The following is a 23,410-nucleotide window of genomic DNA, read 5'->3' as shown; positions in this document are numbered from 1 at the left end:
ATATGTTGTTTGCTGCACAAATTGAAATGATGACATCCTATGCCCTTTTTATATGAGGGCAATTGTATCTAAAATAACTGATACATGAAAAGTTACGCAGTGGGGGGGACCGCACAAGTGTTTGAATATAAGTATAACACAAGACCATGACAAACTAGATTCTGATTTGATTGCTACGTGTGTAGTAGGTATGATTTTAACTATTTTAATTATTCATGTTTGTTTATCATTGATTTGGTTTATGTTGATAATTAATTTTTGTTATAATTATTTTCATAGGGATGATTAAAGAAGATCTGTCATTGAAAATTTCTTTGATTCAAGAAAGGATCAGTGGTATGTTTAACTATAAAATTTCATACAGAAAGGCCTGAAAGGCTAAACAAAAGGCCATTATGATTGAGTAGGGTGATTGGGATGAATCTTATGGCCAACTTTCGCCATGGTTGAAACACATGCAAAATCATTGTCCAGGATCGTATTATCAAATATGTGACGATGATTTTGTAGTTGGCAATATGGTGAGTCGTGAATACTGTCAGTTCTATCGAGTATTTTGGACTTTTGGTCAATGTAAAGAGGCTTTCAAGTATTGAAAGCCAATCATACAAGTCGACGGTACATTCTTGTACGGAAAATATCGTGGGACGCTGTTAATGGCAACAACACAAGATGGAAATGACCATGTTTTTCCGCTCGCATTTGATGTGGTTGAGGGAGAAACATTAACAGCATGGTCATGGTTTTTGGCACACTTGCATGAACATGTCACGGATAAAGATGGTATATATCTTATTTCTGATCGTCATGCAAGTATAAAGTCAGTCATTGCTAATGAAGCACTTGGGTGGCAACCTCCCCATGCTTATCATTTTACTGCGTGCGACATATCGCAAACAATTTCAACCACAAGTTCAAGAATGAGAAACAAAAACAAATGTTGAAAAAATTAGGTAAGATTTGTCTTATAATATATCTTATTTTTTATGATAATTTTACTGAAATTGGTAATGACTAACGTGCAGGATACACTCCTTGCAAGCATATATTCGATAGGAATTTTGATAAATTTTGTGATTTGAGTCCTACCATAAAAACATGGATCGACAAGATTTCAAAAAAAAAAATGGACCATGGCATATGACAGAGGAGGGCGTAGGTACGGTCATATGACAACTAATCTATCTGAATGTGTAAATAAAGTTTTTAGAGGTTGCCACAACATACCAATAATTGCCCTTGTGAAGTCAACATACAATAGATGTCGACAATATTTTGTAGACCACGATCGTAAAGCTCAAAGAGAATTACAAAGCGGTTAGATTTATTGCTCGAAGGTTATGAAAGAGATTCAGAAAAATCAAGAAAATGCTTGTTCTCACATTGTCCGCATTTATGATATTCAGAGAACAATATTTGAAGTTGAGGAGGCTTACGATCCTATGTCTCAACGAGGTACATAAAAGTGGTCAGTTAACTTAAATGACCGTTACTGCCAATGCGGGCAATTTAGTACGTACCATTATCCATGTTCCCATATTATCGCTGTGTGTGGTGTTGTCAGCATCAACTTCTATCAATACGTAGATGTTGTATACACAAATGATCACATCTTACGTGCTTACTCTCCACCGTGGTGGCCCCTGGGGAACGAGGATGCGATTCCTCCATCTGATGCGTCGTGGACACTTGTGCCTAATCCAAGTTTTAATCGTATGAAAGGAAGACCAAGATCAATACGGTTAAGGAATGAGATGGATTGGAGGGAACCTTCTCAAACTTGTCAAAAATGTGGTAGATATGGTGTACAAGGACACAATCGACGCAATTGTCCTCTACAATCTAATCAGGGCAGTTGTTAACGCTATGGTCTGCATGTGATTAGTTATCATTATCCGATTCAATTCATGATTTTTATTGATGTTGTTTGCTCAATTTTGTTACAAACATCTTCTAATTAATTCAAACAATTTAAAATAAAACTAATCAATCATCATCATCATCATCATCATGTGTGTTATGGCGGGAGGACATCCCACATGGTCGCTCCCATCTCCGAGCTTGTCAATCTGGATTCCTTCTCCTATCGCCTTTTCTTTCATCAGCCTTAACAGAAAATTGATTACCAAAATCTATTCCTAATAAATCAGTAATGTTAGGAATGTTTCCCGACACAGTCCATGGAGGGCCCATTGGGGCGTTAGGCGTTGATATCTGACAACCATGTGCAAATGAAGGGGTTCCCGCAGGAGAAAGAGACCCAAATAAGTCAGCCATAACATATCCTGGTTGTAGCGGAGGTTGCGTTCCAATGAAATATGCATCTACATATCACAATATATAACATAATAAATAAACAATAAATTAAATAAAATACAATATTAATGAACATTATAAATTAAATTAATACAAAAATTGCGTACCTGATGAAGTTCCGCTTTGATATGGGTACGGATACAGGGATGACATTTGAGACGGCTCTTGGGTGAACTGATCAGGTGTGTAATACATTCCATGTTGGCGCTCTGGCATCGCAGGAATAACATGTGCTTCTGCATCCACACTTTCCCTACGTTGCCCTAAACCTTGGGTCTCCACACTCCTACCCAACATATCAAACTGTTGACGTTCAAATTGTGGAACCAAAGAAGGAGCTTCTTCACGTGCCTCAATAATTTTATCCTCTTCCTCAGTTAAAAGAGTCATCTTATCAAGGCACGGTGCCAAATCGTCCAAATTTGACACCCTTCTCCTATATGGGGACAACATGAACTGCATTGTTTCTATAATTTCACCCTGCATATAAATTCTTGTTAAATAATACATATATTTAGAAAATGTATGTAAATAATAACCACTTTTTTTAATATTAAAAATAAATAAGTAAGACCTACAATAATTAATAAATATCATTAGTCCTCTTCTTGCATGTTGTCGGCTGATATACAATTTGGTTTGACGCCTAAACCACTTCATATACTCAGAATTCACACTGAAGGGCCCAACTTGTGGTGGCGTTTCTTGAAACCGTCTTTCATAGCGACTATTCCATTCACTAAGCGTTTGCTGTAGTCGCCTCCAATTATGTCCACTCTTTTCTTTTAGTGTTAGGCCATGTATATTGCTAGGTTGCAATGAAGGGCCAGGTATAGGTTGTTGCAGTCCAAATTGCCTCATGACTTTATCTGGCTGATGTCATTCAACAACATTGAAACAAATCATCGGCACTACATATCTCCAAATTGTAGACCCAGCAAAACATAAATGACTCAACAACGCTTGGACTTCTTCGGAGTAAGGGACCCACAAAAACTACAAGGCAATTTAAAAATTCGTTAAATAATTACAAATAATAACATTGTTCATTTGAAAAATGTATACTTAGTTACATCGCCCTTTTTCATGGTGTCTAATTTAAAACGATAGTGTTCCACACTATCATTGGCCATATGAGAATTTCTATTTTCTAACCATCTGTGTAACAATTATGCAACAATAAATAATAATGTGTTACATACAATAATAATTAAAATTATAAATGAAGTCTATAATTTAAAAATTGTGTACCTATAGCCAAGTGGATTGTTTTGTTGTTGTGGAGGCACAATCGATGGGACTAATTTAGGGCATCGTTCCCATGCCCACAATTGAATTAAGAGAATGTAACTGCCAATAGATTGCACATTATAATCTGTTGCAGCAGCTCCCCACGCATAAGTACTGCACCCTTCAAAAGCTACTAGAAATTGCAAATATCTCATGGGGACTCTTTTACTACTTTTATCCACCAACAAGACACCTCCAATAAATCTCAAAATCCAAGCACGTGCAAACATTTTGAGGTGCTCTTCCTCGTCCACATAGTCCTGGATATTTGCAAATTCTGAAGCCAACCAACTTAATTTCAATGTGTTTTAGTCAGCCAATGCATTAGCATTTGGCCTGACTCCAAGGTATTGTTCACACATATCAATCCCATCAATATTTGTGCTGCCAATTAAAGAATTGCCATCCACAGGAAGACCTAGCAACACAGACACATCTTGTAGTGTGATGGTGGCCTTCCCACACGACAAATGAAAGGTGTGTGTCTCTGGCCTCCACCTTTCAACAAAGGTATTTACAATTCCTCCATTGATTTTGATTCTACACAATTTTATTGTTGTGTATAATCGAGACTGTTGTAACAGAGGAATAATTTCTGCCATTGGTTGTTCTATACCCTGATAAGTTGGAATCGCTTGTCTCATTCTTAATTTTCTATATGCATCCTCGTTCCTAATATGTTGGGGATACATGTTGTTTTTGCATCCACAATACATCATTTTCACGTGGTCCACACACCACATCAAAACTCGATGAGGAGGATGATGAACTTGCCATAAACATAATTAAATTTATTTAAAACCTTATTAACAACAACAAATATCACAAACAATTTAAAAATTCCATTTACAATCTCACATATAATAATTAAGTTACATAACAACTTTAAAAAAATCACAATATCACACATTACAAAAAATTGTAAAAAGCTAATATTCCAAATAAATTTCTAAACCAAAAAGGTTAATAAAATCGTTTGGTTACAAACTACACTTATTTATATTTTTTTCTATTAATTTTTTCGTTATCATAACATGCATCAAATGTCATCTTTATATATAAATCAGAGTAGTCATGTTAAATGAGAATAAGGACTTTTTTACAAGAGTGTTTTTACATTTTTTTTTTAAAAAAAAGTATTTTTTAGATTTTTTAGAACTTTTTATCTCTTTTGATCTATTTTTTATCTTTATTTCTAAATTGAATTTCAATAGTTTTTTTTAAATATCAATAGTTATAAATAACCTTATCTTAATATAAATTATTTATCATAAATTTAAAATATAATTTACAAGTTTAAAATATTTATTTATTATGAAATTTAATAATAATATAATTTTTATATTAAAAATATTTATTTATTATAAATTTTAATTATATAAAATAAATAATTATTTTATATATTGGCCAATTAAAACATTAATTATCTATCTTTAAATAACTAGCATTTGATGTCAATTAATTCTCCGTCCGTATATAATAATACATCCGTGTGAAGACTCATTTTCCTTTGTATTTATAACAATATATAATGAGAATAATTTCATTTGGTCTCCACACTTTGTCACGACTATTTTACACCCATTAATTATTCTGAATCCACTACTCCCTTTTTATCACTTTTTTCTTCTCATTTTCTATTTATCTTTCTTCTTTATTGTATTTTATTTTATAAAAAATGTGGAGACACAAACGTAATTTTTCCTAGACTCTCTACAAGTGAAATAAAATTAAAAATAAAGTAAAAACGTGTTATGGGGAATCATGCATGTCATAAAGGTAAAATTATATTTAACTTTTTAATTTTATAACGTTAGTATTATATCTATCAATAAAAAAACAAATTGAAAAAATTGAGGGGGGCTAACATGCCCCCTGAACATGCCGTACTCATTAAATATTTTAAATGTACACATAATATCACCTATTTTAATATATGTAAGTGTCATTAGCAATAATAAAAAATATGAACTTAAGCTATGATGAGAGACAGATGAAACTACAAGAGAGAGAGTAAGTTGGGATGGAAGGGAGCAAAAAAAACTTACCGGGAAGAAGGAAGCTGAGGAGGGTGTTTGCTGCAACTGAGGGAAGTGAGGAAACAACATGCATTTTTACTTTACAAACGGGGAAGGAGCAAGGAGTATTGCTCCAAGAGGTTTGGCGCAACACCCTCACATACGTACTTGCACATTGTGTAACACCTGCGCCCTACCTTAGCCTATACTGACCAAAAGTGGTTGTGCCACTGCATGTGTAGAACAATCTCTTTTGATAAATAGTTTTTAAAGAGACCCCAAACCGGTGTTTTTGCCCTCCGAAGACCATTGTACTGTGGATGGTTGAACAACGACACCTGGAGATTCTGGCAAAGAGCTCGCTATCGCCAATGAATGGCTCACGATTGCAAGAGAAAGTTGTGTCAAAAAAATCATTAAACTCCCTCCCTGTTTTCATTAGAGTTGCTTCTCCATCTGCTTTTTTTATTTATTTCCTTTAACAACATCGTTTGTTTATTATTTATTATTTCCTTTCACTTTGTTCTTTCTCGTGCATTCCAAAACCTTTTCCGCCACTACTCACAGTCACAGTCACTGAGACCGAAGGCTTTTGATTTTCATTCTCTTTCATTCCCCATAGGAGCGGGGCCCACATTGGAAATGGAACGACGTCGTGCGATGGAGCGAGCGAGCGAGCGAGAGAGAGAGGAAGACAACTGTGCTGTCCGTTGCACGTTTTGAAATTCAAATCTCAGAAAAACGGCACACACTACACAACCCCACAACCACTCACTCAAATCAAAACAACCCACTCTCACTCATCATTACATTAAACTCTGTCTCTGTCTCTCTCTCCAACATCATTCACTTCATTATTGCACCCTTCAGTTTCTACTCACTACTCTTAACTCAACCCAACACAAAACTACTACTATCTCTCTTCATTTAGTTTATCAATTCTATCTCCCCTTTCAAAGAAAGTCACCTAAAGTTCGCATCTTCAACACCGCCAGAACCAAAAATGGGTGCATCTGGAAAATGGGTAAAAGCATTAATCGGACTCAACAACAAGAACGACCTCGTAAGTTACACTTGTTCTTTCTAGCTAGCTAGCTAGATAGCAAGCAACCATCTTCATTATTACTACTTCTTTTTTGGTGGTAGCAATTGAGTGACTAAGAAAGAAAATTGATGTGTATGTAGGGTGGGAAGAAGAAGAAGTGGAGGCTGTGGAAGATTTCTTCTGCAGGGGAAAACAGATCTCAAGACTACGACTACGCTAGCGTGGCTTCGGATTCTTTCAATGCTGCGGTGGCCACTGTGGTCAGAGCTCCGCCCAAGGATTTCAAACTACTCAAGCAAGAATGGGCCGCCACCCGAATCCAAACCGCTTTCCGCGCCTTCTTGGTATGTTCTTTTTACAATTTGGATTTAGGCCTATCTCCATCCCAAAATCTAACTCCTGAGAGTGAGGAGGATTGTCTCTCACTTATATATACTATTTCAGTACATGTTTGGATTAAAGTTTATGAGTAAACTTAAGTTTGCAAAAGCAATCGAAGTCCTGCTTTTACAAAACTGAGTTTCCAGGAAAAATTGTAATGTGCAATGGTACTTTTGATGGTAACCAAACATGTCAGAAAATTGAGTTTATTACTCTAAAAAAAGTACATTCAGCACCCACTGATAAGTACCTTTTTTTGAACGGTTAACCGAACATGCCCTTAGTCATGTCACTGGTCGATGTGAGATCTTGGACAGTAAGCTAATGCTTTATTCATTTCAGTGTTTTTTTTTTGTTCACTGGATGTGGAAATTTGAAACTTGCTTGCTTGATATGTTGGATTTTTATGATTGGATTGTTATGATTGTAGGCAAGAAGGGCACTGAGGGCATTGAAGGGAGTGGTGAGACTTCAAGCTCTTGTACGAGGTAGACTCGTGAGGAAGCAGGCTGCGGTCACATTGAGGTGCATGCAGGCCTTGGTTCGTGTCCAGGCTCGTGTAAGAGCTCGGCGCGTGCGAATGTCTATTGAGGGCCAAGCAGTGCAGAACATGCTCAATGAACGCCGCACCAAGGCTGAACTCATCAAACAAGCTGAGGTAGTACAATATCATAATTTGTATGCACAAAACTTTGATACAGTTGTGTTGGGTGTTTTTTTAATCCTTCCCGGACAATTGAGGGGCAGAATTGAAGTTTTTACCTTGCTATAACCTATGCTGATCTTTAATAGAAACATGCAGGAAATTGTGTAGACAAAACATAAATGCTGTTCTATAGGTGTTTTTGGTACTGATTCAAGCAGAATTGTAGTTTTGTAACGTGTGCTGCCTTTTATTTGAAATCTTTATTACACAAATTACTGAAATAAAAAGTAATTTGTAAAAAAAATAATTCTGATCAGAGAAAAACACCAAAAGCACTTAAGTCTTAAACTATTTTTGGATTTTACTAGGGTCTGATTGTAAACCGAGTTTTGCCTCAATTTTGTTTTGAAACTCAGTTTGAAATAGAAGTAACGGGGAGGGTTGCTTTTGCAAACTTAATTTTTAAAATGAAGGTTATTCAAATTTAAGTTTGCATACTTTAATCCAAACAAGTACTTAGAAACTATGTCCAAGTTTTGTCAAATTGCTAAATCATCAACCATACCATACAAAATTGTTTCACAGACCTCACCTCTACATAATGTTTTGTGAGAAATATTTTGGGAACATGCATGCAGGAAGGCTGGTGTGATAGCAAAGGATCATTGGAAGATGTCAAGACAAAATTACAGATGAGGCAAGAAGGAGCTTTCAAGAGGGAGAGAGCAATTGCATACTCTCTTGCCCACAAGGTAACCATAGACAGAGAAAATATGCTGTGTAACCTTTTTGTTTTTCCAACTTATTAATAAATATGTTTAATCCTTGGCTTTTGCAGCAATGGAGATCAACCCCCATCTCTAATTCAAGAGCAAATGCCACTCTCAACAATCAGGATACGGACAAGGCAAACTGGGGATGGAGTTGGTTGGAACGTTGGATGGCAGCTAAGCCATGGGAGAGTAGATTAATGGAACAAACCCATCATGCTAATGCCACAGAGAAGACCCCTCCTCCTCCGCCAAAGAAATGTGTTGACTCCTCAAATTCAAAAACATCAGAACCATGCAATGTCAAAATCAGAAAGAACAATGTCAGCACAAGGATCTCTGCTAGACCTCCCCTTATTTGGCAAGCTAATCATTTGTCCTCAAGTCCAAGTTCCGAGTTTCACTATGATGAGAGCTCTAATTCATCCTCAATATGCACTTCTACAACGCCAATATCTGGGAGTGCTGCATTGCCCTGTGACAGGACAGAGGATACTAACAACACAAGGCCTAGTTACATGAACCTCACCGAGTCAACCAAGGCGAAGCAGAAAACCAACAACCATCAATACAATAGATCTCATAGGCAGCAGTCCATGGATGAGTTCCAGTTTCTCAAAAGAACAGCGGTTTTCTCTAATGGTGCTTCTGACCCTTCAACCAACTTCTGTAGGCCTCTTTACCTACCAACCTACATGGATAAGAGGTCACAGTGAAAGGGTCTTGATTCAATTGATTGATCCTCTCTGTTGTATTTATTTTCAAGAAGTTCAACACTTCAACATCTTGTTGTTCAATGGTCTGTTAATTGAATTACAACTGTAGCAGTGGTGTTTGTGCTTTCCCTAAGCAATTCTACTTTAGGGGGATTTGTATAATCAATTGTTAATTTTTCATGGGTATCATGATATATCAAGAGAACTGCAAGGCCTAAACAAAGTATAAAATTGAAGAGAGTGAGACCCAGCAATTAGTGGGGGGAATCTGCTTTTGTAGACACATTCAAAGTCAAAATACTTTTTCTTTCATAAAATTTGCATAAAAGTTTAATATCCTGTATCATCTCAGCAAAATTGTACTTGTTTGAATTACATAAGCATATTTTGCATTGTTTACAATCACTACATATTGAAGAGAGATTTTAATTCATCCATTGCATCACAGTATTACGTTCTTCTTATGACTCTAAGCTTGAGACCATGCTTGAAGTTGAGAACCATACCATATTCCATTTCTACAGGGTTTTCCATGTCAAGTGAATGACGAAAAACATATTTTCGGTACAAATGAATCAGAGAAAGTTTGATCTCTTGTAGGGAAAATTTCTGACCAATACATGCCCGGGGACCAATTCCAAATGGTATGAATGCATAAGGATGCCTTCTTTTCATTTCTTCACATTTGGGGTCAAACCTCTCTGGTTTAAACTTCTCAGGCTCTGGAAAATTTCTTGGATCTTTTGCTAGAACTCCAAGAGCTAACCATACCCACGTCCCCTGCTCGTGTACAAAACATCAGTGATGGCATAACTAGAAAACCCTTCATCAAGATTATACAATGTCTTCCTCTCCCAAGAAAAAGTGGGAAATTTTGCACATGTACTAAAACAAAGAAAGAAAATGAGACACATTATAAAGTTTCACACTAATCAATCAAAAATTGTTTGACTTTTATAGTATGTTTGGTTTAAGAAAGAAAGTGAAAGAAAAATAAAAGTACAATATAAACTGATTGGTTGTATTAGAAGTGGAAGAAAAGACAGAAGATATGTATACAAAATGAAAAAAAAAATCCTAAATAAAAGAGATGTACAACGTATAAGGATATTTTTGTCTTTGTACTTTTATAAGCTCTTCTCTCTTTTTATTTCCAAAATGGAGAGAAAGAAAGAATAAATAGGTGAGGTCCATATAGATTTTTTTCCTTTCCTTCCTTATCCTACCAAACAAGAGAAAGAAAGAAGTATCTTTTTAATATTTTTCCTTTCTTTTTCTTTCTCTTTTTTTCACTTAACCAAAGAATGTATAATAATTATAAAAGATAACAAACTTATCTTATATTTCTATTTGATTGTTATATGAAAACTTTTTACTCTGTCTGTTCACATATTATTTTCTCTTTACATGTTATCCATCCCAATGCTATCCAAAAATTTATATCACTACCTTTGGAAGAAGATAACCTCCTATCTCCACCTCATTTGATGCTTCTCTTGCAACCAATGGGGAGACAGTGTAAAACCTCATGGCCTCTTTAATCACCTGCATTAATTAAATTGAGAATTTCACATCATTATTTCTTGGTCCTTGCAAATTCAAAGTACAAAATCTTGAATCTCACAAAGTATCACTAGCAGCTGACCTGATCAAGATAAGGAAAACTGTCATGAAGATCTTGAGCTATGGGAATCCTATCAGGTGTACCAAATCCATCAATCTCTTGAAGCAACTTTTTCTCAACTTCTATGTGTCCAGCAACCAAGTAGACAATGGATGACAAGGTAAAGGCTGTAGTAGCTGACCCAGCAAGTAAGTGCTCATAAGTAACAGCACTAACGTAGTCAGGTGAAAAGACATTTTCAGATACTTTCTTTGATTCTCTTGCATTCAAAATGAGTGACAAGAAATTCTTTGAAGTTCTATTCTTGTTTTCCATTCTCCTCTTGACAATCTCATCAAGACGACCACTAAGTTTCTCATTAGTACTCTCTATTTTCCTGTCCATTGTGCCTGGTATTCTCTTCAGAATCTGCCTAAATGGCTCCTGAAGTATTGGTGCAAGTAGACCAAGTATGATGGAGAATGAACCAGACAAGTCCATCTTAAGTTGTGCTGTGGAGTAAATGTGTTGATTGATGAAATCTGATACTTCATCATCACCATTATCATTATCATCATTTCTCACATTGTTAACACTAACACTCTTGATTGATTCACAAACTGAAATGGGCTTAGAGAGGCCAAAGTTGACACCAAATGCTGCCTCTCCAATCACATCAGTTGCTAGCCTTAGGGAAAGATTGGAAAAGATTATGTCCTCATTTGGGGTATCAAGATTTTGTGTTGCGGATTCTATGAATGATTGCATCATTGGCACTAAGCTAGCCAAGTGTGATGGCTGGTACACTGACAAGATCGTGTTTCGCATGGCTGACCAACGTGAGTCCCTGCACACATCATCATCATCATTCATTGCATGATCAATTTCTTTTGTGTGCTTAGATTTTGTGTATCAAACCATTGTTCTTTCTCACTGGAGGACAGAGATATTGGAGAACCATTGGAATTGGATTACTACGAATCTTTGGTTCTCAAATTAATGACATGGCACGATGATCACAAAATGGAAATCACATCTAACATGTAGTGCCTATGCCTAATGCTACCCCACCCAGAAATCCACAAGAAAAAAGTTACACAAAAGTGCTCAACAAATAAAACTTCTCTACATTTTAACTTATATAAATCTGTAAAGAAATATAATTACATGGAATATCTTGTGTCTCTCAAGTGTGACTTCAACAATTTTATGCTAGGATAATATATTTGAAAACCTTCAATACTCATGATTATCATTTATCTATTCTCTGAAACTCATTGAATAATAACTTGTCTCATAAATTAATAATTATGCTTTATGCTTTTGTTACAAAAGGAAGAGAACAAAATTGCATACCTGGTAAAGAAGAGACCTTTTTGGTGAAGAGGAGAAGCAGAAATAGGAGAGGGAATGCTTCTGTTTGGAATGTCTTTGAATTGTTTGATACCCACTTTTTTACAAAGCTCTGGATCTGCTACCAAGATTAGTGGTTGTCTTCCCATATGAAATCTGCTCCATTAAACAAATAGGAACAACATCATCAACTGTAAAATTGAAAATTATGGAAAAAAGAAATAACAAAGTAGGTGAGAAGGGGAAAAAGAAATATTTATATATGGCTTTATAAGCATGAAATGAAGTTGCCATGATTTATCAAGCATTTGTGATGCTGATTCGGTAATAAAAGTTTAAAATACTATTATATAGAGAATTTAATTTTCATATACTGATGTAAACATTTTAAGACCCTTGATCAATTAAAATAGTATAAATATAATATTTAAAGTAATAATTGTTATAAATGTGAAATATAAAAATTGATTTGTTGATTACTAATTTTCATTAAAAAAAATTGAATGACTACTTTTATTAGAGACTCCTTCTTAATTATATACATTTTTATTTATAAAAATTGAATATAAAATCTTATTTAAAGAATTTGAATATAATTCTGTTTAGATTAGTTATATTTTTGTGTTTAATTAAATGTATCTGAGGTTTGTTTAATTAAATGTCTTCTTTCATCGAATCGATTTATTTTAGAATAAAATAATATTTTTAGTTATGATTTCATGCTCAAATTGAAGATTAAACTCTAGATTTTAATTAAGAAACTTAAGTATCAATTTAACTATATTAAGAAGCTTTTTATAGGACCAATTATATGTTAGTCATGCATACCAAATACATAATATTCTATAATTAACACTACATTCTAATAAAATTCTTAAATTTTTTTTGAAAGGCAAAAGATGATATATATTAAACATAATCGGATGTACAAAAAGACTCTACAAGATGTACATATCAGCTGGCACTTATAACAGCAGAATAACATAATAAATTATCAGCTTTGACACCAATTTCATACAATAACCATTTCCAGGAGAAGGTCTTAATAAAAGATATCAGCTCCAAATAACTTGGTCTCCCATTTCTGAATATATTGTTGTTCCTCATGATCCAAATCCCCCCAACATGCAGTTACCAGTTAAAAACTTCTTAAATATAACTGGCGGCTGATGATAGAAAAGTTGACGAGAATAATATATGAAATCACACGGTAATTCGTATTCAACTTTTCGTTTCTCTTCTTTTCTCATGTTAAATTATGTTTTTTTTAATGCATGTTAAATTATGTTAATATATAATTTTTCTCTTTTCTTAATAAAATATTAATCCTAAAAGAAAGAGAAATTTCCGTACACAATGATTAAAATCGTAACAAAATGTTTCTCTTTTGACTTTTGAGAATCGAACCCGAGTTTCACAGGATATCCAAGATTTTGTACTGTTGGATAGAATATTAATCACCCAAGGATAATCAGGGTTGTAAAATTGAACTACATAAAATATAGAGTAGACTATGCATCTATTATAGAAAGATTTTTTATATTATTATTTAATAAAAAATGCTATATATTATAAGTTTGTTAATTTTATCTTAAAACATATTAAATATTAAAAATATTTTTTTATTAATGAACAATGCATAAAAATCAAACTCCGAAGTTTACTGGTTTACTATCTAAATTTGATTGGTTAAATGTCCAATAAAATGCTTTATTATATTAGATAAATAAACTCAAATTTAATTTATGTATAATTATAAAAGTCAGTCCAGTACAAAGTTTATAAAATTATATTAAAAACTTTTGGGAGTGAGTGTTATATGTGTGCATGATGATAAAAAAATTAAATGTGAGAAAGATATATTTATGTAATTTTTACGTCTAATTAACTTTATTCTCTTTTTTAATTTATATTTTAGTACAAAAATGCATTTACTAAATATTAAATTAATAATTTTAAAAATATTTTAAAAAATATTTGATAAAAGGAACAAAAGTTAAATTATCAACTAATTAGATTAGAATTCAAACTTTACATCTTCCAACAAGTCTAAAAAATTACTCTACTTATCTTAACTCATTTATGACCATGGATCTAGCAAAGTATTTAAAATGAAAAGAAAAAAAAAAGTAAATATGCACTATTTATATAAACCAAAGTATACGTGCATCCACCACTAGCTAACTCAAAATTAAATAAATTTATAAAGTACTTTAATTCAAATCAACTATGGATTTACCTATATTTTTGTTTTAGATGCTTTATTCACTTTTAAAGGACTCAATTTTTTCTGCCATCAAGGACAACAAGATCTTTGTTTAGAAGGTTAAGTGCATACAATTGAGGGCACTCTTATTATTTATCAAGAGCAATTTAACCATGGTACTATAGTACGGGCATGCTGATGCTAATGCTGCCCCTTGTCATATTGACAGAACAATTAATCAATTTGACAAGCAAGCACAAATAGATCACAACAGAACGTTAACTTTTTTTCCAAATTAGATGATTATCTACTTCTTCCCTGGCAATATGCACTAAAACACTGTCCCACCACCACCATAATCATATAGTATACCCTTCACAAGTCAACGATGTATAACCCCCATCATTACATGACCAAATATCATCCACACCCAACAGGACTTTGATGCATTTTGAATTTCATATATTCAAGTTGGGTATTGTACCAACAATAACAGCTTTTTTTTTTTACCTTCTCATGAAAAGAAGATGAAGAAAATGATAATGATCTCAACAAATCAAATTGACTAAGGTGTACTAAATTGTCTGGTATCGCCAACAATTGATTTGAGTAGTATTGAGCTCGATTCCTTTAAATTGATTTGAGTAGTATTGAGCTCGATTCCTTTAAATAAGATCTTGAATTGGAGACTTTTGAATCAAAAGATATATATTAAACTAACTGACTAAGTTCTAGGACAGATATTAATATCTGTGTCCGAGGAACATAGTAAAAAGAAAGTGCCTTCTATCCAAATTCAATTATGTAAAGAAGTACAAACCTGTAAATTGGGCCATACTGCTTGGCAAGGAGTGGGAACACATCAGGGCCATATTTAGCCAGCAAGGGAAGGTGTTGTTGGACATTTTAGTGTAATTGATCTCTTTATTATGTTAAAATAAGAGTGCACGCTTGTTTTAATGTAATAACGAGATGTTCGATTTAGGCAAAAGGTTGGAAGTTACATGGAAGTTACTAACTTCCATCAACGGTTGGAAGTTACATGGAAGTTACTAAAACTTCCATTAACGGCAATTTTTTTAAAAATAAATAACTTCCATCAACCGCCAAAAACCACCTGTTCTTTGATTATAAATAATCATCCTGGTTCAGAAAGCATAATGATGTGAAAAACTCACAAGACCAAAACAAAACTCTTGAACTATAATCTTCTGATTTTATCCGATTGAACAATTTTGGTTGAACCCCGAAATTTGATTCAATCTGAAAGTGTTTATACACGACTTCAGATTTATCCAGGATTATCTCGATTTTCAAAATTATCCAACAAAAGATTGAATCAAATCTTTCGAGATGACGAACGATAGTTCGAAGATGACAAGCAAGTTTGCAAAGTTGGACAAGTTTGAAGGGCAGGATTTCAGAAGATGGCAGAAGAAGATGCACTTTCTCTTGACAACATTGAATGTGGTGTATGTGCTGAGTACACCGATGCCGGTGTATATGGAAGGCGAAACTCTGGATCAAACAAGGAAGCGTTCGAAATGGGAGAACGACGATTACATTTGTCGTGGACACATTCTGAACGGTATGTCTGACTCTCTCTTTGATATTTATCAAAATGTTGAGTCTGCTAAGGAATTATGGGACTCTCTTGAATCCAAGTATATGGCAGAAGATGCCTCAAGTAACAAATTCTTAGTTAGTAATTTCTTTAATTACAAAATGATTGATTCGAAGCCTATTATGGAGCAATATAATGAACTGCTGCGGATTTTGGGTCAGTTTACTCAACATGATTTGAAAATGGATGAATCCATTGCAGTTTCATCTATAATTGATAAACTGCCTTCTTCTTGGAAAGACTTCAAGCATACCTTGAAACATATGAAGGAAGAGTTGACTCTGGTTCAACTCGGCAGTCATTTCATGATTGAGGAGTCGCTGAGGGCTCAGGAAATTGACAAAGTCAATGATAAAACCGTAGCAGGTTCCTCTTCCGTTAATATGGTAGAGGAAAGTGGAACAGTTAAGCAAAATTACAATGCTAAAGGTAACAAACGAAAATTTCAAGGAAATAAGAACAAAGGTCCAAACAAACAGACAAAATTGTCATGTTGGAAGTGTGGGAAACCTGGTCATTTAAAGAGGGATTGCCGGGTGTTCAAAGGAAAGAACAAGGCTGGTCCAAGTGGGTCTAATGATCCTGAAAAGCAACAAGGTCAGATTGTAGTGAATAATTTTAATTCGAATACGAATTCAAATTATGTATCACTAATATCTGATGCATTCTATGTGCAGGATGACGACGTTGCTTGGTGGTTTGATTCGGGAGCAACAAGCCATGTGTGCAAAGATCGTCGTTGGTTCAAGGAATTTAGACCAATCGATGATGGCTCTATTGTGAAGATGGGCAATGTTGCAACTGAACCAATCCTAGGATTAGGTTGTGTGAATTTAGTTTTTACTTCCGGAAAAAGTTTGTATTTGGATAATGTCTTATTTGTACCTGGTATTCGTAAGAACTTATTGTCTGGTATGGTTTTAAATAATTGTGGTTTCAAGCAAGTACTTGAAAGTGACAAGTACATCTTGTCAAGACATGGTTTGTTTGTTGGATTTGGTTATCGTTGTAATGGAATGTTTAAATTAAACATTGATGTTCCTTTTGTTCATGAATCTGTTTGTATGGCCTCGTGTAGTTCTATAACTAATATGACAAAATCAGAAATTTGGCATGCTAAATTAGGACATGTTCATTACAAAAGATTAAAAGATATGTCAAAAACAAGTATGATTCCTCCTTTTGATATGAACATTGAAAAATGCAAAACTTGCATGTTGACCAAGATCACTAGGAAACCTTTTAAGGATGTTAAAAGTGAGACTAAAGTCTTAGACCTTATTCATAGTGATTTGTGTGATTTGCATGCTACTCCATCATTAGGTCATAAAAAATATCTTGTTACTTTTATTGATGATGCATCAAGGTATTGTTATGTATATTTATTAAATACAAAAGATGAAGCTCTTGATAAATTTAAAATTTATAAGAAAGAGGTAGAACTTCATCAAAATGGGCTAATCAAAACTCTTCGTACGGATAGGGGAGGTGAGTATTATGATCCGGTTTATTTTCAATCTACTGGAATAATACATCAAACTACAGCTCCCTATACACCACAACAGAATGGTGTAGCCGAAAGGAAGAATAGAACCTTGAAAGAAATGGTGAATTCCATGTTATCCTATTCGGGTTTAAGTGAAGGATTTTGGGGTGAGGCTATGTTGACAGCCTGTTACTTGTTGAACCGAATTCCTAACAAAAGGAATAAGGTTACCCCATATGAACTTTGGCACAAAAAGACACCAAATTTGAGTTATCTCAAAATTTGGGGATGTAGGGCTGTAGTCAGGCTTACAGAACCTAAAAGGAAAACCATAGGTGAAAGAGGTATAGATTGCATATTTATTGGATATGCTGAACATTCTAAAGCATATAGATTCTATGTGCTAGAATCTAATGATTCTGTTGCTGTGAACTCGGTTATAGAGTCACGGGATGCTATCTTTGATGAACAAAGGTTTACATCTATACCTAGGCCAAAGGACATGAATTCCATGTCGAAAGTCTCAGTTAATATTGAGGATATACCTTCAACTAGTACTGAAACTAGAAAGAGTACGAGAGTAAGAAAGGCTAAGTCATTTGGTGATGACTTTCAACTCTATTTGGTTGAAGGGTCAAGGAATGATATTGAATTTCAATATCAATATTGCCTTAATGTTGAGGAAGACCCAAAGACTTTTAGTGAAGCAATGGCTTCAAGGGATGTTGTATTCTGGAAAGAAGCAATCCAAAGTGAGATGGATTCCATCATGCAAAATAATACATGGAAATTGGTTGACTTACCTCCTGGATGTAAGCCATTAGGATGTAAGATGATCTTTAGGAGAAAGATGAAAGTGGATGGTACTGTTGACAAGTACAAAGCCAGATTGGTTATCCAAGGCTTTAGGCAAAAGGAGGGTATTGATTTTTTCGATACATATGCTCCTGTTGCTAGGATATCCACTATTAGACTGTTGTTAGCACTTGCTGCTATCCACAATCTGATGATTCACCAAATGGATGTGAAAACTGCATTCTTAAATGGTGAATTGGATGAAGAGATATACATGAAACAACCTGAAGGGTTTGTTATGCCAAGAAATGAAAATAAGGTGTGTAAACTGATGAAATCTCTTTATGGCTTGAAACAAGCGCCTAAGCAATGGCATCAAAAATTTGATGAGGTTGTGTTGTCTAGTGGTTTTGTTATAAACCAAGCAGATAAATGTCTATACAGCAAGTTTGATACTCATGGCAAAGGAGTTATCATTTGTCTGTATGTAGACGACATGTTGATCTTTGGTACCGACCAAGATCAAGTTGATGAAACTAAGGCATTTTTGTCTTCTAAGTTTGATATGAAAGATATGGGGGAGGCGGATGTGATCTTAGGAATAAAGATCAAACGTGGAAACAATGGTATTTCCATCTCTCAATCACATTATATTGAGAAGATATTGGAGAAATTTAATTTTAAAGATTGTTCTCCGGTAAGTACTCTCATTGATCCTAACCTGAAGCTATTACCTAATAAAGGTGTAGCAGTGTCTCAACTTGAATACTCAAGGGCGATAGGATCACTCATGTATGCAATGATTAGTACTAGGCCTGATATAGCTTATGTTGTTGCTAAACTCAGTAGGTTTACAAGTAATCCTAGTTCTCATCATTGGCAAGCTATGAATAGAGTATTCAAGTACTTAAAGGGAACCATTGACTATGGTTTGACATATACTGGATTTCCTTCGGTTATTGAAGGTTACTCTGATGCAAGTTGGATAACCAATATGGAGGATTATTCATCCACAAGTGGTTGGGTATTCCTCCTTGGTGGAGGTGCTATCTCTTGGGCATCCAAGAAACAGACCTGCATTACAAATTCAACAATGGAATCTGAATTTGTAGCTTTAGCAGCAGCTGGTAAAGAAGCTGAGTGGCTAAGAAATCTAATCTATGAGATTCCATTGTGGCCCAAACCTATACCTCCCATGTCTATCAGGTGTGATAGTCAGGCAACTTTGGCTAAGGCATATAGTCAAGTGTATAATGGGAAGTCTAGACACTTGGGTGTTAGACACAACATGGTTCGGGAGTTAATCATGCATGGTGTGATATCAGTGGAGTTTGTGAGAACTCAGCATAATTTGGCCGATCATTTAACCAAAGGGTTAAGTAGAGATCTCGTGAAAAGGTCGGCTGTGGGATTAGGATTAAAGTCCATCTGAAATCTCTTATGTTAAGATACCCAATTCCCATCTAATATGACATTAGGTGCTGAATTCAATGTGGAAAGCTTAACATGTAGAGATTGGAACACATCATCGAAAGTATCCCAAAAGGAATGTGTTCGGTTCTGCAAGTTAAGGAGGTTGAAGTATAACTTCTTAATGGTTCTTTTGAAAAATTGCATTTACAGGTGCAAGAAAGAAAAGGACTACCTATATAAGCATGAAGTTTAGTCGCTTCAAGAAGCTGGGACTTGGCTTTGATATGCTTATGAAGGATAGGGACACAGGCTAGTAAAACTAGTGTCGAGCAAGAGTAATGTTATAAACTATTGTGCAGATTATCTTCATGTATTCATTATGAATAGAAAGGGTTCAATCCTTAGTGACACCCTGATATTCGAATATTTGAAACGTGTAATTTGCTAAGATGAAATTCAATCGTCACGATATTTCATCTATGCAGTAGTTTGTGGTATGTTATGACTTTGGTGATTTGATCGGTAATTACACTAAAATGGGGGAGGTTTGTTGGACATTTTAGTGTAATTGATCTCTTTATTATGTTAAAATAAGAGTGCACGCTTGTTTTAATGTAATAACGAGATGTTCGGTTTAGGCAAAAGGTTGGAAGTTACATGGAAGTTACTAACTTCCATCAACGGTTGGAAGTTACATGGAAGTTACATGGAAGTTACTAAAACTTCCATTAACGACAATTTTTTTAAAAATAAATAACTTCCATCAACCGCCAAAAACCACTTGTTCTTTGATTATAAATAATCATCCTGGTTCAGAAAGCATAACGATGTGAAAAACTCACAAGACCAAAACAAAACTCTTGAACTATATATAATCTTCTGATTTTATCCGATTGAACAATTTTGGTTGAACCCCGAAATTTGATTCAATCTGAAAGTGTTTATACACGACTTCAGATTTATCCAGGATTATCTCGATTTTCAAAATTAACCAACAGGTGTCCTACAAGCGGCAGAGATGGTGGGCCTGGAACTTTCCTCAGCCCCCAATAGGGCCCATAAAGATAACCCAATAATCCTCCTATTATTAACACCAGCATGGTGGTGAACATGGCTACACATGGAAAACGAAATAACCATTCCAATACTATGGACACCATTTTTATTTTGGCATGTGCAGTGTGTGTATACCAAAGGAGCTAGAGAGACAGAGACTAAGTAAGGTTTTGGTTCCTGAAATTAGAGGAGTAGTGGGGCTGTAGTCTCACTTCATGGGTTGGGGTTTATATTGGGGTGGGAATGGAGAGAGGGGGATATGAACACTACATCAAGAGTGGAGATTGTATTTTGTCCGCTAGTGAATGATGATATAGGCAATTAGATGCATTTTATCCAATACATTTGCTTTTCTTTATTATAATATATAATTATATATGAACAGATGAATGTTAATCCGTTAACAACACATTATCACATTATCAGTTTGTTAACAAAAATTTGATTTTTATAAAATAGATCTTTGGAGAGGAGTGATGAGATTAAGCTTCGAATCGAGGATTAATCTTATAGGATTAATCTTATAACTGATCCAAAGAATCAAAATTTATAAAAATATCTTAAACTCTCACTAATGAATAAAAAATTCTTATTACAATAATAATTTTAAAAAATATATATTATAATATATATTGTTTTAGAAATAAGAGCTTGAAGATTTGCATTATTTACTAATTATTTTTATAATAGTTCAGCCATTGAATACCCTTTATAATATTTTAGCCGTTGAATCCCTTGATGATTATATTATTAAATTTTAAATCAGTTAAACAAGACACGTACAATCTTGCTTGTAGTATAGTTATGGATGATAAAAAAAATTTAAGTATTTAACATATATAATTACATACTTAAAACTCAAAAGTCAAAACAATTGATCAACACACTTAGGGGTGAAATAATATACTGCATATAAAATGAAATTATGTGATAGAATATGAATTAATTTTTTAATCAAATGAAACATAATTTAATTAGGTGATGAAAATCCCAATCTAATGATTAAATAACAAAATTCAACGTCAATGAAATGTCACTTGATGATATAAGTAGGACACGAACGTTAATGGATTCACACAATGATTTAGAAAATCTAGAGTTTGTAAAATGGACAAAATAAATGGTGGTATATTGTGCGTCAATGTATTTGAGTGAAAGGATGGGTACTCGTGCATGCGAGGAAAATGGGTGTATATTCACCAGAATTGGGACGCACAACCATAGAGGCTAGAGCACTATGAAGCATGCATACTATTCTTTCCTATGTGATCAAGGAGTAGGACAAGCACGAAAATGATCATAGAGCGAAAGAACAGTGAACAGGACAATTATAATATCATACTACTTAACCTAAGTCTAGGCCTAACCTTGAAACAACGTGGATAATGCAAAGTGAGAATCTCCGTGAATATCTTCTTTGACAGATATGATGATGTTGATTTCTATTTATGGATAAGAATAACTTACATACTTCAGCTATAGTTGTCTATTGGAAGTTAATATTTTCCACCTTTAATAGAAACAAACTAGCACGGGCAAATGACTTCTTTTTTTATCCACGGGTTTTTTCTTTAAGAAAATAATCATGTTTGAGACACGCATACTAAATATAAACACTTCTTACAACCAGAATTCGAATCTTAATTCATTATGTTATGAGAGATTAATTTCTTATGTTAAATACAACCTCCATTATTACAGACAAATGTCTTTTAATAACATATGACTCTGTCAACTTTTTTTTTTTGTTAGACTCTATTAAAACTTAAAATAAAGAAATAAGAATCAATTAACTTTTTAATTTAAAGATAATTGAGTATTTAAGTTTATAGTATAAGTTAGAAAAAATAATAAATATTTTCTTAATATTATAAAATACAATTCTATTTTTTTTATATAAGATATTCTTTTGAAGTATAAAAATCATTAAAAATAACTCTTATTTCTTCTAAATACTTAATTAAGTATCGAAACTTTATCAATGTATATTTATGTAAAAGAAAACTATTAGAATTAGGTTAGTGGTGATAAATTTAGGAAATTTGTACGAAATTTTAAGTTTAAATTTCATTGTGGTTATTGTTTCCAACAAATGCAAACATGCATCTAAGACAAGTTCAATCATTTTTAATGAAATTTTTTCTTTTAATTATACATCTTTTTATTCATAAAACTTAAATATGAGACTTAACGAATCTTAGTCTAATAAGTAATAACATTAAAACAAACGAAAAATTATACGAAGTAAAAGTGCCATGTTAAAACTAAACTTGAACGCATGGACTATATGCTTTTCTTTTCTTTTTTGTAAGCAAGCTTATTTGACTCGAGGTCACAAGTACTAGGTGTTTTTGTGTCTTAAAATAAAACAAGAAAAAATAATTAGTGTTTTCCAAACATCATTTTACAAGATATTTATTTGTAATCTCTCCCTCTCCCTCTCTCTCTCTCTTACCTACTTGCTGAGTCTCATTGGATTGTAACAATCCTTTTCCATCTGAAATTAAACTTCCTTGCTTTCCTTTGATTCTTTTTTATTTCCACAACTGTTGTCTAAATTTCCTATAGCTACAGGCATCACGACAACACTACGATCTGCTGCATTTTCTAATGTTTTACAATTCTTTTCTTTCTTTTTGTTCTATTCGTGCTTCCTTGATACGAGTCAATGACTTTGGAAAATGACATGAAC

General features: G+C 33.9%; 2 protein-coding genes across 3 annotated transcripts; one reads left to right on the top strand and one right to left on the bottom strand.

Annotated features, from left to right (window-relative positions):
* The first annotated feature begins 6,189 nt into the window (after nt 1-6,189).
* Nucleotides 6,190-9,376, top strand: LOC114383537 (protein IQ-DOMAIN 1-like). Its single transcript, XM_028343222.1, has 5 exons — nt 6,190-6,687; nt 6,810-7,013; nt 7,481-7,708; nt 8,335-8,448; nt 8,535-9,376. The coding sequence occupies exons 1-5, from the start codon at nt 6,628-6,630 to the stop codon at nt 9,180-9,182; spliced, it is 1,254 nt and encodes a 417-aa protein (XP_028199023.1). The 5' UTR covers nt 6,190-6,627; the 3' UTR covers nt 9,183-9,376.
* A 98-nt stretch (nt 9,377-9,474) lies between these two features.
* LOC114383536 (cytochrome P450 711A1-like) lies at nt 9,475-20,912 on the bottom strand. Of its 2 annotated transcripts, XM_028343221.1 has the most exons (6): nt 20,657-20,912; nt 15,165-15,231; nt 12,142-12,294; nt 10,828-11,632; nt 10,632-10,727; nt 9,475-9,962 (listed from the first exon to the last, which is right to left on the bottom strand). In XM_028343221.1, the coding sequence occupies exons 1-6, from the start codon at nt 20,820-20,822 to the stop codon at nt 9,633-9,635; spliced, it is 1,617 nt and encodes a 538-aa protein (XP_028199022.1). In that variant the 5' UTR covers nt 20,823-20,912; the 3' UTR covers nt 9,475-9,632. The 2 variants fall into 2 exon arrangements, with proteins under 2 accessions (XP_028199022.1, XP_028199021.1); XM_028343220.1 differs by lacking the exon at nt 20,657-20,912 and having other exon boundaries at nt 15,165-15,233.
* Between the last annotated feature and the right edge of the window lie 2,498 nt (nt 20,913-23,410).

This window comes from Glycine soja, chromosome 14, assembly GCF_004193775.1.
Source record: "Glycine soja cultivar W05 chromosome 14, ASM419377v2, whole genome shotgun sequence".
Classification (NCBI taxonomy): Eukaryota; Viridiplantae; Streptophyta; class Magnoliopsida; order Fabales; family Fabaceae; genus Glycine; species Glycine soja.
This window is presented reverse-complemented; position numbering and strand designations above follow the sequence as displayed.